The following is a 10,230-nucleotide window of genomic DNA, read 5'->3' as shown; positions in this document are numbered from 1 at the left end:
CTACCGTGGCCCCGCTAGAATAAGAATATATCCCCTGATGCAGGTTTAAGCCACTGGCATATATCATCTGTAAATGTGGCCCGCGCACCTTGTCTCCTTAAAATTTGGAAAAGTATTTGACTTACTTACATAGTGCTTCATATGAAATATACTTATATATATTAGAAAACTTAAATTAGGTAAATTAATAACTACTGACTATATATAACAGACCTTATATATAAATAAATTATTTATTATTATTTTTTTTTCTTTCTAAAAATATATATTTATCTTTACGTTAACTATGAGTCCCTCCTCTGACTAACTTATAGGCTATTGTTGAAGAACTCAGAAAAGAGTTACATATTACTGAGGCAAAGCCTCTTGACGTTACTAAAAAAAACCCTGGATAAAAATAAGTCGAAAAGGCGAAAGGAGCCTTTCAAAAATATAACTATCAATAAAAAATATTGTATTTGCCAAATGCTTTTGAAGTGATACTAGAAGGTAGGAAAATTTTAAAGGTTACAAAAAATGAGTCTTTCCACGATCGTATAATTAATATTAATAATAGTAGTAGCGGCAGTAATCTTAAGACTAATGATTCCTGCGTCAACTATATTTATATAATTGTTAGCAACCACCAGAAATAGTAAAATTAACAATGTTAGAGTAAAAATAAAAATATTAGTAGAAATAATAAAAGCAATAAGTTTAATCCTTAAAAAAAAAAATAATAACTCCAATACGGGTAACGTCGACTTGAAAGCTCTTAGAGACTCAGAAACGCCCTCTAGAGCTTTACATAAAACCGTTGACATTGAAATGGGCAACGTTTTTAACACTACCCCCACCTTACTAATGTACGACCACCTTATGAGTCCCCCTCTCTATGAACTGAGAAAATCCCTCTAATTACCCATATCAATAACAAAAGTGACCCCTTCTTGTACAACTTTTGCAAACCAACGACGTCATGATCCCGAGTCCAAGAGATACGCTTTTACACAGCAAAAGTACCTATTAATTATCTGAAGACAAGTCATTTAATTTTCTTATTTGTAGAATTTACTGTATAATGACATTTCCTCCATTCGAGGAGGACCTGCACTTGCAAGACATAACACCCCTCCGGGTGGCACGAGTTTATACGGACATTTTTGATGGTGAACGGAAGAAGCTTCCGTTACTATTAGTGCTGGTGCATACACCCTAAACCGAACGACAAAAGCTATTAGGTTCAAAGACTATTTCCAAGTTTCAAGCCATAGTAGAACCTCGAAAAAGTAATTGCGTTGGCCAGTGCCACCGCTGCCAGATCTTTGGCCACGTTGCAAGCCATCGCCCCTGCGGCGCCACGGTGCGTCAAATGAGTTGAGGGTCATTTGACCGCGAAGTGTATCAAGGTACAGAACTCACCTACTAAATATACGAACTGATACGACTTGCGGTGAGATTCCTACCGCCAACTTCCGGTGCTGCAAATGTTACCCGCGTTGGCCTTTAACAGTTCAGCAATCTACGCGACCACCACATCCGATTTCCACTCTGGATGATACTATTACCCCCACTTCATCTTATGCTTCCCACCTGAGAGCCAGACCGCACCCTGCGAATAATCATACATTAATAATGCAGACTCAATACGCCACAAAAACAAGAATAGCGATCGCAACTAAATGTACAGCAACTGTTAGCTTTTTCAACGACGAATCTTTTGTCCATGCTCGAGACCACCATGAAAAGCTTAGAATTTGTTTGCAATAAATTTTAAAATGTCATCGCGTAATCACATCCAATTATAGTTTAGGAATGCGTAGAGTATCTAGAAGAAAAAACCGGAGTTCCAGAAGTTAATGCAACGCGAAAGAATAGATCTCTGTGTCTGCAACCTTGCGACTTATCGTCAGGATCGGTTGTACACCAGTAATGGATGGAAGCTCTCCTTTTCAAGCGAAGCAACCTACACAATTCAACAGCATTACCAGCTCTCCAAGGGATCGCGGCAGTTGCTATTACCCTCAGCCTGACTAGACAGGGGCCCATGACTGAGATTGCAACCAATAAGCCTCCCCAGTCAACGTTGTTCGGTCTTGACGCTCTTTTTAGTGCATGACTCTCCCACCGTTCTATGCGGGGATTTTAAATTCATCCTACGTGGAAGAGCCGGGTCGCAAATAGGAATAGCCACATCTTTGAAGAAGCGGGTTGAGAGCCCTAGAGCCTCAGTTGCCAGCACAAATGGGGAGGAAGACGGCACCTCAGACGTGTTGGATTCGCGATGTTAAAAAATATATGCCTCACAACGGCTATTGAGGCCCTGAATAAATTGTCTTCGGATCATTTGCTTGTCCTGCTCGAGTTGGGCAACGAAAAGGAGACAAATTTCCGATTCAGACGAATTGGAAAAAATGCACCGTAGTGCTCGAGAAGGCGCTTCCGCCGTTTTCGACACCACACAGAAACCCCGTTGAACTAAACAGTGCTGTTGTCGAATATGAGCGCGCGATGACAGAAACTTACAGCAAAGTAATGACAAAACGTAACGTTGCGTAGCGCACTAAACGCTTCCCTGAGGACCAAAGCTATTAATATGCGAGCGACGGCGACTCATCCGAGTAATCATGACTTTTCAACGCGCAGAAGATAAACTACGGCTAAACCGCGTTCCCGGCACACCAGGGAAAATGGCGCATATAAACTGCCAATGGGGTAACAAATTAAACGAAGTATCGTAAGCTGGTGACCTCGGTGGAACCTCCTTTTCGATTTTACAAGCGAGTTAGAATTCGCGAACATTCCACTCGGCCACCAATTTGCAACGGCGAAGCATTGATGACAAAGCGAAACTTTTTGTTGATTATCTAACTGCTCAGTGTTTTCACCTTCTATCCCCTCAAACGTCGTTAACGCTCCCCTTTCGCCTAATCTTACCTTGTCTGAACAACTGATTTCTGGCACTGGTCTACCACAGCTGAGGTCAAAGCAGTTTTCAAACCACTACAGAAGTGAAAGGCGCCTGACCTCAACGGCATTACTAACTTGATACTAAAACAACCGCCAGAAGCTGCTGTGAACCATTTATGTGACCTCGTCAACTCGGTGTTGACCTTTGGCTATTTTCCCGGGCGATGAAAAATGGAGGTAGTCGTGATGTTATCAAAGACATCGCAACTGGCATCGTGCCTCGCAATTGTCAACCCAACGGCCTTTTGTAGGCAGTTGGTGAGGTAGCTGACGCAGTGATACTTAAAACATTTATAGGCGTTTGTGGATGCTCGTGGAATTTTATTAAAGTTTTGTTTGAACTTAGTAGGAGACTTTCAACGACCCCACAACTTTTTTAGCCTAACCGAGTGGATGCCCCAGGGCCTTTAATTTTCAAAAAGAGTACCGACTCTGTCTTTTACAATGTCGAGAGGGCTTTTGACCGTGTATGACATGGTGGCTTGTGGTGCAATCTACATGCTCTGGCGATACCGTGCAGTCTTCGAGAAGTTCTCAAGTCGTACCTAAACGACCAACTTTTAAACGTGCGAGTAGTCGCTGCATTGTCGTTGCCTCGCTATCTTACATGGAGAGCCCTGTAAAGCTCTTCTTCTAGTACGACGCTATTCGCGCTCTATTAGAGTGATATTTCTCTTCCATTGCACCCTCACACGCAGCTCGACATTTACGCCGACAATACAATGATTTCTTCATCGTCAAAATCATCCGTTTTACTATGTCAGTACTTACAAATATCTTTACACGCTTGTAGCTGTTGTGGTCAATGGGGACCCCCCGTTAACGCAGCAAAGAGCAAGGCGCTTTTTATAACGAAGAAACGCCATGCGCTGCTGACTCCATTAACTTTTAAAGGAATGGAAATTCCGTGTTGTTCTCAGGTAAATTACTTGGGGGTTATTATAGATTCTAAGTTGTCAAGGCGCCCGGCGGCCAAAGTCAAGGCAGCGATTTAGGTGTTGTATCCTATACTTTGAGCAAAAGTAAGATCCTGTTGGGCAAAGTAGTAGCTTAATGTGCTGTGCATTCAGTCAGTTATGGCTTACGTTTCTCCTGTTGGGGGCGAACGATTTTTTGGCAACCGAACGTACTCGCTTTAAGTGGACAAAATTAACTACCGCGCCTTTTAACAGAAGCGCCGTGGTTTGTGCGCAATGTCACTTTACCACGAACTACAGTGTGAGCTGCTGGCCTAAATTTTTAAAAAATGATGCCCAGCGCCCTCTACGAAAGGATAGCTGTGTTAATCGCCTTTTGGCGGAAGTACTTACAAGTTGTGGGGACGGCGCGCTCTTAGCATGACGAGTTGGGGAAGATAATTATTTTACTTGTACTAGTTGGACGACTAAAAGCTGTTTAAGGGCTCGTGTATTTAAGTTGTTAACCGTTCGAGCACCGGGAAACGCCTTTTTTGTGTAAGTAAATAAATAAGCCACTGACGGCTTTCTTAGAATAACGACCCTCTAGAAATACTTTTTTCTGGTTAGCATTTTTTTTACATACCAGCGAAAAAAAAATTTTAATAAGAGAGTATGAAGTAAAAATGCTGATAATTTAAACAGAGAAATAAATATTAGTAGTTTAAATTTAGTTAAAAAAATGTTTTGCAGAAGTTCGGAGAATTAAAATATTATAACATTTAGTCTAACCGTAAGCAAGTTATGGGGTATTCATTAATATTGATATCTTTTTTGTAAGCCCCTAGCCCTGCCTTTACTATTAAAAAATTTCATATAGTGCATTATGCGAAAAGCTATAGTATGCCCCATCGCCTCGCTCGTACCAGTTAGCGGTTTGCAGAAAGAAGTACGCATTGAAAACGTTAGATTTTCGCAGGTGATTTCGATGTCAAAACATTGTTTTACACGAACCAAGGCACACCCCTCATGACGCACGATTGCTGGTGATGCCGAACTTAAAAATGCTAGAAAACTATCGGTAGAGAACTGCAGGTCCGCAGCAGATACCTATGTTAAGATTAGCCAAACGCAAAGGGTTTGTTCTTAGCGCAAAAAGAAGAATAGCCTTGGAGCCACATTACCGTGATCTCTGCCTACTAATTTACTTGAGGGCGTCATGACGATATATTATCGCTGGTCTAAGAAATTTTTTTTTCAAAGTTACTGTAGTGTGGATGTTCTAGTGAAACTCTGGGGGCTTTAAAATCATACCCGAGTGGTATTTATATATAATTAGGCAACTAGCCCGTCAGCATTATAAGGTGCAGTGCTCTTAGTAAGTCCATATTTGTTTGAGAATTCAGCATACTTTTCTACTCATTTTTAAGGTTAAGAACTTTTCTTATATTGATTATGAAATGCCTTCTAATGATTATTCCCTAAACGTGTTCACCACAGTTTGTATAGCTTTTTCAGGTTCCATGCCGCTCAGAGAATTATATGATATCATTTTAAAAGTGGTCCGAATTTTCACTTCTTTACTTAATACTAAATTCAGGGCTGTGCATTCTCTTCCCGTCCAATCTGAAAGGACAAAGCGCCGAAAACGTGGGTAGTACTAAAACGAGTGATTCCATGGGGCTCACTTTACCAGTGCAGGATAAAAGAATGCTTTAGGTATTCGGTTTGTTACCTCGTTTGAGCACCAGAAATACTTAGTTGGAAACAACTAAATCCTTGATTTTGCGTAAAAGTTAGAATGTTATAATCTTTCAGCATGAATTCAGCGGGTAAGGTCCTGAATCGGCCGAGGAAGCCTGCTATAGGAATGAAAGACTATTATAGCCTTGAAGAGATTATAATAACCGAAGAAGTACTATTCAATCCTAAAGTCACTCTCATTTTTATTAATTATTATAAATTATAAAACTTGTTAAAGCACATTTCTAGTACTCTTTTAACTGACGTCAAAGGATTTGGTTTTTTAGATCCTTCAAGCGCCGAAATATACGTATTTTTTTTTTGTTAATTATAAACCAACTTTTTCACCTCACAAAGTTGCGGGCAGGCGCGAAAATTGACTTACCTTTGTGGATGGTAGACGTGTTAACCGCCAGGTTGTTTACGGAACTATTATTACCCTCTAGCAGTTAGCCTTTAATTTTCATTCCAACATTAATATTTAAAAAAAAATTGAAAAAAATTATATATATACTACTTAAGCGCTTAAAAAATATTTTTTAGGAACTTCATTAAAAGCGACATACCCAAGATTTTTAGTGATAAATATCAGGAAAGGCTACATGCTGGTGCACAGGTAATACCTTTATCCGGATGGTGCACGCACTATTATAGACTAGGGATTCTTGTAACAAAGCTGTAAGTTTTTTTTATTCTAAAATCAGTTGTTCTTAACTTTCAAACGTTACAGTTTAAAACTTGAAAACCTGGCTGGTCTTTTGAAAGAAGTAAGCGAGCCTTAGAAAGTAATAAATGTGTTTACACAGTTTTTTAGGTTTTTCGAGTGCGTTTTCGACATATTATTCTTTCTGATCACTCCACTGAAACTGACTCCCGTGAGATGGCTAAAAGTTTAACTTCGATGGAACAATTGCGTACCCATCCATTTTTAATAATAAAATGTGATTAGTGTTATTTCTTTTACTTTATAGTGGTAAACTGTAAGCTTCGTTCTCAAACAAATTTTATGGCGTGGAGGAAAAGAAAAGTTTCTTTAAACTTAAGAGCTTCTAAATATCTTGCATTAGATAAAGATGAAGAGGATGAATACCGATGATTTTCTACTGCTTTTTTAAGTGTTCAGTTAATTTTGAAAGTTTGGATTAGGCTTTTAAAAAACCGTCGCTCTGGTTAATTTATAAACTATTGGGCTGTAACTCGCTAAAAGACATAAAAACTTTTTAAAATTATTAGGATCTATTATTAACTTAACTTTACATGTTTTTGTGTATATATTTTGATATAAACTTAAACCTCCCCTTCCGGCGCTGCAGCCTTGACTACAGTTTTAGTTTAGCAGATGATTAGGAAGTTAAATTTGTTGTACTAAAATAGGGCCGTCCATCTATCCAAATCTATATTATCTAGTGGCGAACAGGCAGTATGCCTAGTGTCTGCCATTTAAATTTTAGGTGCTTTTACAACCTTGATAATCATAGATAATTGCATAGGCTTCCTTTACAAGATTTACTTGGGAGGGGAAAAAGTTATTTTTAAAATATTTTCAAACCCTCTTACAATGAAGAGTTCGTACAGTTGTTATGAGCTTTGAAAGGCGGACCTTTTACTAAGGCCTGCAGGGTTATTAACGTATGAGCTGATAAAATTTTCCAAGACCATAAATTTACCTTAACATATCTAAAATAACGAAAGTCTCTTTGGAAAATAGATGCTTAAAAAAATAAAAAAAATATTATAAAAACAAGTTTTGACTATATTTAAAATGTTTTTAAGCGGGTACACGATAAGGAAAGTTTTACCTTATAAAATGAATATAACTAGAAATAGCCCCCTTTTTTATATTAAAATAGTAGGAGTTTCTCCTTAAACAGTTTCCTTATTATAAATATTTTAAGTAAAGACACGTTATTTGTTTCCGTTTCCGCTACTACGTCAAAACAACTATTATTACATCGTTTATTTTATTCGAGCTGAAAGAGTAGAGATAAGTATTATTATTCTATTATTAATTTTTTTTTATTTTATATTTTTTTTAAGGAAGCTATACTTGAAATTTCTAACTTTTAAGGTTATTTGAATAATATCGTCAACTAACAAACTTGATTTCAATTGTATCACTTTAAGCACAAAACTTTTTAATCATATTATAAACCTTTTACCATCGTTTGTTACCCCAAGTCCTTTTTATTTCTTATTCTTCCAGTGTTTATTTTTTTAAAATTGCTTTAACGAAGTTTTTTAAGGATTATCTCTCTCCGCAGCTTTTTAGCACGCTGGAAAGATTCCCACGGCATGTAATGGCTGGGGGCTCCCCAACATCGCGTAGAATGCAGTGTTGGTGTCAAAGGCGATGTATGACTCGCTGACGGGCGACTCCATTATATAAAGCAGCTATATATATGTATAGTAAAGTTTAGGGCTTAAGTGTTTTTTGAGCCTATAAACTTTTATATGTACCCTATAAAGTGATGATAGTATCTAATTTATTTTTAATAAAACGCATAGCAATACGTTCTTATACAAATTGTATACGCAATTTATAAATCGATAAATGAGTCACCGTAGCTCAGTGGTTAGAGCATTGTCACACAATCTCAAGGTTGCGGATTCGAGTCCCGTCGGGGCCAGCTCGCGTCTTTCTGGTTTGGTGGTTACGTGTACTACTTCCCTACAAAACAAAAGTTCTTATGCCTTTAGTCTTTACACTTATATATGTTTTCGGTGATTTTAAGGTTTACGGTTTCCGGCTCTTGTTTTCTATATTACTTTTTTTTTAGGGCATAGTGGGATAACTTATATATTATACTTTTGAACCAAAAAAGACCTTGAAAATATAAAACTGTAATTGGCTATAGCTTGTAAGACGGATAATAGAAAAAAATTGTACTACCATCTGTTGGAAGTATAATAACATCTGGGTGATAATTATAATCGTTTTTTGATACCATGTTAACCGGGGTGAGTTCACTTGACTTTAATCGACTGATTAAGAATTAATAGAGTTTCCTCTTATTTAGACCCCAATATGTTATACAAGAAAAAAAATAAAAATATAGATTAAACCGTTGTAGATTATGTTCTACGAAGACTATAATTGTTCACAAGTTCTTGTCTATAATTGACCTTCACTATATATATGGAAGGTTTGACACCGCAAACCAATTGCTCCCGTACAGTCAATGACCGTAAATATTCTATGGTTATAATTAATTTAATAAATTTATGTAAACTGAATTTGCAATTGTTCTTCAATAAAAGGTAAAGCATCCATGTGCTGTGGGGTGCTTATATTTTATATTTTTAAAAACCAAAAGTCGTAGAGATTATAGCTTTTCGACTATAATTTTTATTAATTAATCACTTTAAACAAAAAGAGTGATAGTTCCTAAAGGTTATATTAGGCTAGATAAATAAAGAGTTAAGCATAATAGCACCTTATGACAACTAATGAAAAAAGTATTGTATACTCCGGATGACAAGACACCTTGTCCGCTACTCTTATTTAATATTTTTCTAGCAATGATTCTATTAATCATTATTATATAATTTTTATTTATCACCATAAAATTTCAATCTAATAACTATACTGTGGCTAACTTTTTTGGTCTTATGCTTTTTTTCAAGACTATTATAATTAAGAAAAGAGTTTTTTTTAGGCATTACAAAGCTTATAACCTTTATTTTTTCTAATTATTTATCCAAACTTATCTATTTAGTACAAAAAAACTTTGGTTGACAAATATACAAAGCTTACTTTTTTTAAAAGCAGATTTATTAATAAATTTTTTTCTTCGATGTTGAATGCCTTTATGGAGAAAAATAGCTTGATAAGTAACCCACTTTTAAGCCATAGTTAATTCTTGTTTCTACGTGCGCTTAGGCTACTTGAGCCCGTAAAAAAGGAATGAAAGGTTCATGGTACCCTCGTCGACTGGGCGTATCTTTGTTTACAGAGGGGTATGTTAAGGTCCTGAGTAGTAGTTCTGTTCTACAAGTTTTCGGGATTTGAGACTTTTAAACTTTATACGTCATCAATAATGTATTACGATGCTAAAAAAGCAAACTCTAGGTAGTAATATTATATAAAACTACCTTTATATTAATAAAGTTTATAATATCGATAGGAATGCATATTCTATGGACTCTCAGTACTTTTCCCATGAGTACGTTTATAGTTAATTGTCCATACTAACTTATAATAAAAATAAAGAGTAATAATTTTAGAGCTGACGAGAGAAAGCACTCGGTAATAAATTTATATGATAAAGTAGAAGCTTTGAAATTGGTAAAACGTCCTTACAGTACATGTATACAATATAAATTGTTTTTAACAAAAAGTTGCTTTTAAAAAAATTGAAACTTATACAATTATTTTTCATAAGCAAGCTAACGGTATTGGCTCAGAATTAAGAAGACAGAATGAATGGATCGATACTCATGTACTAAATTAATGCTGCCGCCTTACATTTTTACTATTCAACTTCTTATTTTACTGCTACAGTCGGGAGACTTCGAAAAAGCCCGGAATTTTCTTAAAAGTTCAATTACTCGTGTAAAAAAATTATCAACAAAGGGATGTGGAATCTATTGCTACTTATTAGTATTCTGTGTTTTCTTGTTTTTAGTTCTTTACCTTGTAAAA

At 36.5% G+C, this 10,230-nt stretch overlaps 1 protein-coding gene and 1 long non-coding RNA gene across 2 annotated transcripts; both read left to right on the top strand.

Annotated features, from left to right (window-relative positions):
* Positions 1-5,580: 5,580 nt before the first annotated feature.
* On the top strand, positions 5,581-6,727 carry LOC135142486 (DNA replication complex GINS protein PSF3-like). The gene is made up of 7 exons (XM_064074205.1): positions 5,581-5,760; positions 5,827-5,898; positions 5,946-6,004; positions 6,132-6,266; positions 6,319-6,355; positions 6,403-6,502; positions 6,560-6,727. The coding sequence occupies exons 1-7, from the start codon at positions 5,665-5,667 to the stop codon at positions 6,682-6,684; spliced, it is 624 nt and encodes a 207-aa protein (XP_063930275.1). The 5' UTR covers positions 5,581-5,664; the 3' UTR covers positions 6,685-6,727.
* Positions 6,728-9,587: 2,860 nt separating this feature from the next.
* Positions 9,588-10,230, top strand: LOC135142453 (uncharacterized). The gene is made up of 5 exons (XR_010282533.1): positions 9,588-9,657; positions 9,713-9,751; positions 9,813-9,873; positions 9,971-10,027; positions 10,090-10,230. It is a non-coding gene; the product is annotated as an uncharacterized LOC135142453 (long non-coding RNA).

This window comes from Zophobas morio, unplaced genomic scaffold, assembly GCF_036711695.1.
Source record: "Zophobas morio isolate AGI-343-1 ecotype UQ-CSIRO unplaced genomic scaffold, CSIRO_AGI_Zmor_V1 ptg000047l, whole genome shotgun sequence".
Lineage (NCBI taxonomy): Eukaryota > Metazoa > Arthropoda > Insecta > Coleoptera > Tenebrionidae > Zophobas > Zophobas morio.
Note: the sequence above shows the minus strand (reverse complement) of the source record. Positions and strands in the feature narration are given on the sequence as shown.

Bases quoted from the DNA above. Each gene is read 5' to 3' on its own strand.
- LOC135142486 (XM_064074205.1), top strand. From the start codon at position 5,665: ATGAATTCAGCGGGTAAGGTCCTGAATCGGCCGAGGAAGCCTGCTATA. The intron at 5,899-5,945 runs GTATTTTTTTTT...CACCTCACAAAG, and splicing joins CTTCAAGCGCCGAAATATAC to TTGCGGGCAGGCGCGAAAAT. The intron at 6,356-6,402 runs GTAAGCGAGCCT...ACAGTTTTTTAG, and splicing joins TGGCTGGTCTTTTGAAAGAA to GTTTTTCGAGTGCGTTTTCG.